General features: G+C 35.7%; 1 protein-coding gene across 1 annotated transcript in view; it reads right to left on the bottom strand.

Moving 5' to 3' along the window:
• LOC106470693 (proliferation-associated protein 2G4-like) overlaps window positions 1–6,640 on the bottom strand; it is a 54,551-nt gene extending 47,911 nt beyond the window's left edge. Inside the window, exon 1 of the mRNA XM_013931254.2 lies at window positions 6,502–6,640. Coding sequence (XP_013786708.1) covers window positions 6,502–6,640 — 139 coding nt within the window. The remainder of the gene's footprint in view (window positions 1–6,501) is intronic.
• Between the last annotated feature and the right edge of the window lie 784 nt (window positions 6,641–7,424).

The following is a 7,424-nucleotide window of genomic DNA, read 5'->3' as shown; positions in this document are numbered from 1 at the left end:
ATTCAAGGAAGTGTGGGGAGTAACCTCAATGGGTATATCCCCAATGGCTTTTGAATTCAAGAGGAGTTCACTGTGCTTAGCTGTGGATGTTTCAACCAACATGTCTCCAGAATGGAGTTTCTTAACTGACTTTGGAGAGCTAGCAAGCCCCTCTAAGCCCTTCTGAATAAAAAAGGGAGACATTTGCCCTAAAGATTTATCGGATAGTGAATGCAAGATCAGAAAGCGAGGTACAGGTCCACCTTGTGGTGGAGACTGCTGTTCAGAGTCTTCTATGTGTGGTCGTTTACCAATAAGCAGAGTTTTTACTATTTCTTTATTTGGATTGGGGGGATTCATAATTAAGAAGAAAGATTCAGTGCCCACTCACCATGGAATCCTATGAGGGAATGCACTACAATGTCAAACAAGGACACTGCAGAAACGCCAGAGTTTTGTGAGCACTATACCCAAACACCAGCATCAGACACGATGTTCACAACACTGGTACTCAGTTGACCCTAGCCCGAATGGACCAGCCGATTGACCCTGGGGGGCCCACCCATCTATAGGAATTCAAGGCCAAAGTAGTGTGTTGCAGTGCCCCAGACACCACTCAACCACCAGGATCCTTTCCTCCCCTTCACAGGTTGCCATGCACGGCAAACACATGGGTGGATGTTTAGATCCCAGATGAAGTAACTGAAAATACAGAACCTTCCCTGGGAGGTCCCCTCACCACGTACAGGAATCCACGTCGAGGGGTTGACTATTAGACATGCATGGCTTAAATAAATTATGTTTCTCATACTTTGCAACATACTTAGGTTTATATGGAAGACAAACAATATTACTATTATGCAAATGTTAGAACATAAAAAGTAATCATAGTTATTTAACATGACACAATAACTTTTCTTACCTCAGAAATTAGAACTTGGTATTGACTTGGAAATCTAGGAGCTTCTATGACTCCTAAAACTACATTTGGCGAGTCCCTTAAGTAATTTTAAAGCCCTTTTTACATTACCAGTTCACTCATTTAGCAACTTTTAAAAGAATCTGAAGCTAGTAAAATACACAATCATGCTTTCAACTGAGTGATTGAGTAGTTAATAACATATTAGATTAATTAAATCAGTGTATGTAACTTTTAACTTAAATGTAATTCTTTTTACTTACCATCAAACTATTTGCAACAAAAGACAAAATGTCATTGTTCAAATATTTTCGACATGTACAATTTAATTAGGTTAAGTGAATGTCATAACCTTTTACAGAGTTCCATTCAAGGTTTAATTAAACAAGTTTATTATCAATGTATGTTAATAAACTTGGCATCAAAACATAGTTTATAATTCAAAGTTTTAATTTCTTAATTTCAAAAGGAAATATTTAAGCTTATTCTCAATATTCATTCCTGTGTCACATGACACATTTCCTCTTTGAATTCTCATTTTTTAGATTTTCTCTATATGGCTTTCAGAGTATTCAACCAATGAGAAACCCAAATTATAGATACTGACAGGCCAGAATATAAAATTTGAGCATCCTACCTTTTTAAATTGCTGAGATAAAAATAAATTTTTTTACACCCATCAGGGAAACTCTTCCCATCTTATCATATCTTTTAATGAATTTATCTAAACCATACATTCTTATTGGTGGACATGTTTATACAAAACAGAAAGAGCATTTTCCCATCTACTGGAACCTTATTACAGTTATTTCTTTCTTTATGGTAGCAGATGTAGCCAATTTGCCTAAGATTGCTTAAGTGTGATGTGTGACAATTGTTCAGTTATTAATATATAAAGGATATTTTTTTACCTATTTATAGTTTAATTACAAAGCCAGTTATATTACAGCAGTTTTGGGACATTATTTTCTAGTACCCAATACATTTTTTTTACATTATAAAATGCTTATTTGAAAGTTACATAAATTTTTATTTGAAAAAAATGTTTAGTGAAAAAGTAAGGCCTAGTATAATCATGAATTGCACTTAGAAAAATCACATGGTTCACGCACTTTGCTAATGAGCTACCACAGTGATTTATGGCACATCATTGTGGAGGATCATGTCCAAGGATCATCAAAAGTGTGAGGCCAGAGAGTGAGTCAAGTGGCAGATTATATGTGATGAGACATGATACAGCCTATGAGCACCTCCATTCAGGGAGAAATGCACGATATGGATGAGTTCATAAATCCATCTGGTAAGTGTAGAAAACGAGAGATCTCTGGGTGAAGAGAGGTCTAAGGACAGAGAGAAGAAGGGTGAAATTAACAAAATAAAAGAAGATCTACAAAGTAAGAGAAACCTAACTGATGAGCAAGAGACCAAACAAATCTCACTGTAAACAAATGGGCAACACTCCTGGGTGAAAGAAAACAAGAGACATATGAGGTTGTAGAAAAGTGACCAAGTCTGAGGAAAAGGTGCCCTGGACTTGGTGAAGAAGAGGAAACAAAGATTGAGCCTGCCAAAAGGGGGGTTACCAACAGGATCAGACAATTTTCACAAACCAAACCCAAGACATGGGAGAAGGGAAAGAAGAGGGTACACATACAGAAAGAGATGATACCAATGCTGGTTGAAGCCATCCACAGCCAGAGCAGCTGGGTGAGATACCAAGGATCATAAGAGGGGAGGTTTGGTGTTGAGAGGAGTAGCAAAGATATCAATCACTGGTGTGTCCTACTGGGAACAGATCCAATAAAAGAACTGAGGATGGAGTGGCCACTTCATAGGAATAATTCTGTTTAGTTGAGAGAGATGATCTGCCACCAAGTTCAAAGCCCCTGGGACATGACAGGTAGTTAGACAAACCCAATTTATCTGGGCTCAAAATAGAAAGTTCCACATGCTGAAGCAAAGGTCCTTGGAATGAGTACCACCCTGATGACTGATATGAAAAATGACAGTAGAACTGTCAAGAGTGGATCATAACCAAATGATACACAAGTTGAGACAGGAAATAACAATATGTTCAATGGGCAGCCAAGAGTTCCAGAATGTTGATGTGGAAAGCACACTCCATATAAGCCCAAACCCATGAAACCGTGAAGTCATCCAGGGACCTGCCACAACCTGTAAGAGATGTGTTGGTGAAGAGACTGAGATCCAGAGGTGGAGGAGCTGTGCAATGCCAACTGTATTGTTGGCAGCACCACAAGAGGATTGTAGGAAACATTTCACTGGTTGCTCAAAGTCCATTGAAAATACCTCATGTGAGCTCAATCTAAAGGGACAAGACATTTCAGAGGTGCAAGTCCAAAAAGGAGATAGAATCTCTTCACAGGAAGTATAGGAGAGATAAGAGTCAAAGTGACTAATCACTTCATGTCTCGCAGACGAATGGGGGAAGGATGAACCTGACTGAGTCAATGTTTCTTTGAAGAGAAGTGATGTGGAATACATAAGAAACTCAACCGATGCTGAAGGGGAAAACTTGAAACTGGTATATCTTATCCTAATGAACGAATCTAAGAAAATGTCAGGAGGATGAGGCAATCAGAATATGTAGAAAGGTATCAGAGATCTTGACCTTTGCCAAACATAGTCCTGGGAGAAAGGCCAACTGAGAGGAAGAAATGCCTCCATCTTGAACTAAGGGACCACTAGATAGTAGTTGAGAAAAAGGTTGATGATGGGACACCAATTCTCAATCTGTTCAAGGGAAACAAAAAGATGAGAATAAAACCCTGGAGAAAAGCCCTTTCAATGGCTCTCTTGTCCAAAAGATCTGATACCGCAGCCTCAAGACACAGAAGATGCTGAGGATCGGGAGGATGAGGAAAAGTAAACAGAGGAGAAAGAGATGAGAAATAAAAAGTTGTGGGTAAGTAATTGAATGAAACCAACTGATTGGCTGCAAAAGGAGTCATCCAGAGGTCTGCAACTAGAAACATGCATACATCCCCCACAAGACTGAGCTGACTGGGTAAAAAGGAGGAAGTTGTCCATGGGACATGTGACAGCCAACTTGATATGAGGGTAGGCAGTGGAAAGGAGAAGGACAAGAAAGAAGAAATGAAAGAGACGGAGGATTCACTGGATTGAGGAATGGACATGGATTCATGAGGTTGAGAGAGATAAGAAACCAAGGAGAAAAGAAAGGACTGGTGTTGGACAGCCTCAGCCCAAATCTCCAAAGTGTTAGAAATACCCAAAAAACTTCAGGGAACAGAAAAGGAACCAGACAGAGGTCATGGAGGTAAAAATGGGAAAGTTAAACAGTAAAGAGAAAAGTGTCACATCCTAGAAAGTCCCAACAACAGAGGGACCAAGTAAGCAGGGACAAAGCAGAAGACTAAGCCTTGGCCAAAGAATTGAAAATTACCAACTGCAGATTCCTAGAAAAAAGTATCAAGATCAAATTGTAAGGATTCACAGAAGAGATAAAGAGAGGATAGGTAAGTAAAAAGGTAAAGATGGAAAAATTGAGCAATAGAGAGAATTACTAGACACAGGGGATCAGCTTCACAAGTGGGTAAGAAACATTCCATGGATTGCTAATCCAAGAATGGAACAGGGTAACAGCCATAAGCTATGGCAGAGGAATCCTGGAGTCAAGAAGGACAAGGCATTTGAGTGTGTGTGTATGAAACTGATCCAGAAATGTGTCAGCATGGATATGTGTTTGGAGAAAGAGGAAAAGCCAAATAACACTCGGCATGAGAGAAAGGTAATAAGGAACAATAAGAATCAAAAGACACAGGTGAAAGAGAAATCAAATCTACAAAGTGATTTGAAAGAGGAACATTTTCCTCTACAGGGAAAGAAGAGCTTAGTGCAAGTCCAGGAGGTGAAAAGGGCTTTCAAAATTGCCATCCTCGTGACCGGATTCAGAAATTGGGGGAATGCATTTCCAACAGGAACAGAGTGATGAAGAAATGAAGGCATTAATGAATCCACAAATCACTGAACAATGGTAGTAAAGTCTTTCACGGTCAATGAGCCTCCAGTGTCCACAGACAAAGTGGAAGTAGTGTTAGCAACATCACCAGAACTTTAGGAGGAAGTAGTAGTCACAGTCACTTTAAAATTCTTAAAGTATTGCTCCAAATCAATTTTTTTTAACTCAGTAATCAAAAGATGATGTAGTTTGAAATTGAATTTGAAACCCAATAAAATTAAATGAATGAAAATTAACACTGGAATAAAGTATTATTTCTTGGCACTTATGTATAATGTTAAAATAATAAATAACACACAATGTTAAAATAGGTACACAATTAAAAACATTTTAATTTAGGTCAATATATGACCACTAAAAAGTTGACTCTACATGTTTTGACATTGCAACATCATCTTCAGGAGTGAGTTGCAAGACATAATTGTGAAAAAAAACTGTAATATTGGCTCAACCAAAAGGTATTATAGCCAATAATATCTGAGAATCTTTGGAATCAATTAAATATAAAAAAATATCATGTAATATCAAATAGAGATGAAGGTCTGGCAAATATTTATGCAAATGCAAAATTGTGGGGTGACCTCTAAAATGTTCACGTGGGAATTGTAAACCTATACATATGTCATATGACTTATTTAACAACAAACAAAGTATATATAAAACACGATTATGTCTGCAACTCACCCCTGAAGATGATATTGCAACATCGAAACATGCAGAGTCAACTTTTTAGTGGTCATATATTGATCTAAATTAAAATATTTTTAATTGTGTGTACCTATTTTAACATTGTGTGTTATGTGTTATTTTAACTGGAATAAAGGTTGTGAAAATCTCACTATACTGAACAAAGTCTAACTATGATAAATACATCTGTTTATAACAGTGGTGAGGAAAAGAATAAAATTAATTTCGAGCTCAAGTACTTATGGGGATATACTGCATACAGAGGATGTGTCACCCTCCTATTGGTGGAGAGCTATTGTCTAATGACAATTACATCACACACTTGTGCAGTTTATGTTAAAATGTGTCTTTGGTAGGAGATAACTCAAGGCTAATGGCATGTGCAAAATTTCAAATGCTGATGTGCAAGAAATACTACTGTGTGCTGAATGATAAGTGGATTGTTTCAAATAAAAAATTAAAGATTAATTGTTTATTTTTTTCATTGTTATAAGCATGGAATATTTTTCTCTGAAAAAAAGTCTTTCTTTCCTTATAAGTTTATCTAAAAAGTAAAACAGTTTCAAGATAGTTTTGACTTACCAGTGTCATTTTGTAAATAGAGATTTTAATTAGCATTTTCATATCCCTTAGAAACAACATAAGTAGATACTTTCTGAAAAATGCTCAAGTGTGATTATTATCTCTGCCCTCAGAAAGGCTTTTTAAAATCTCTAGTTCATGCAGACACTAGTTTCTTGTTTTACTCAAAAGTCAATAAATAACCTGGTAGCAGAAATCAAATCAAATTGATATTAAAAAGCAGAACAATACAACATTAATTCACACAATATTTTGCACTTTTATCTGTGAAGCATAATTGAAAAATAAAACAAGTAACAAAGAAAGATAAAAAAAAACACAGAGATCTCACCTTTTTTTAATTCCTTTTCCTTTTTAAAGACTTTTCCAGTTTCTTCTAATAACAGACTGTCGCCAAGTTCACATATGTTAAGTACATTTTCTCCATCTTTGCATTTTTCTATCAGTCTCTTCAAAACACCTTTATACATATAACAAAAAACAAAAATCTTTTATTTTTAATACATTCTAACATAAAAATACAATAATTTCATGTTATTAATAAACTGTTCCTTTAAGTAACAACACAAAACAGGTTGTATGGTAGTTGCTTTTCTGTCTGGAATCCAAAGAAGCTGATACTGATTCACTCTTCTTTAAAGTGAATATGGCTTAGCACAAAGTAACTATAAATGATGTGTGGACAACATGTACTTATTTTTTTAAAACTTCATTAATAATCTGTATTAATCCCCAAGAAGTACTTTGCTATGGTGATGCATAAACCGACTTAAATTACTTCAACAATGAAATCTTCATTTACTGCTAACTGTAATATACTTATGTTTGAGTCTTTTTTTTTTTATTATAACCAAATATTTTGTTAATATATTTTGTGTATTATGCATATGAAAGCTTCGAAATACAGTCAACAATTTTCATTTTGCGAGACATTATATTGGTTGAAAGTTATCTAATATTCAGATCAAGACTGAACATTATAAATAAATATAGTGTTAAAAAAATCATTATCTTCATTTTGATGTATTGTGACAAATATAAAATTAGTTACACTTCTCAAATGTAATCCAGTTCACATTGTAAAAGATGATGTCAAGCAATTTGCTAATATCAACAGCATCTCAACCACTATGTCTGAAAGACCATGGTATTTGGTGAGAGGCCATACTTACACTAGGTTTAGTAGGTATAATAAAGATGAAAGTATAATAATTTGTTAACTGAACTAAATTATTATACATTCTTCTTTACTTT

This window comes from Limulus polyphemus, unplaced genomic scaffold (genome assembly GCF_000517525.1).
Source record: "Limulus polyphemus unplaced genomic scaffold, Limulus_polyphemus-2.1.2 Scaffold4162, whole genome shotgun sequence".
NCBI lineage: Eukaryota > Metazoa > Arthropoda > Merostomata > Xiphosura > Limulidae > Limulus > Limulus polyphemus.
This window is presented reverse-complemented; position numbering and strand designations above follow the sequence as displayed.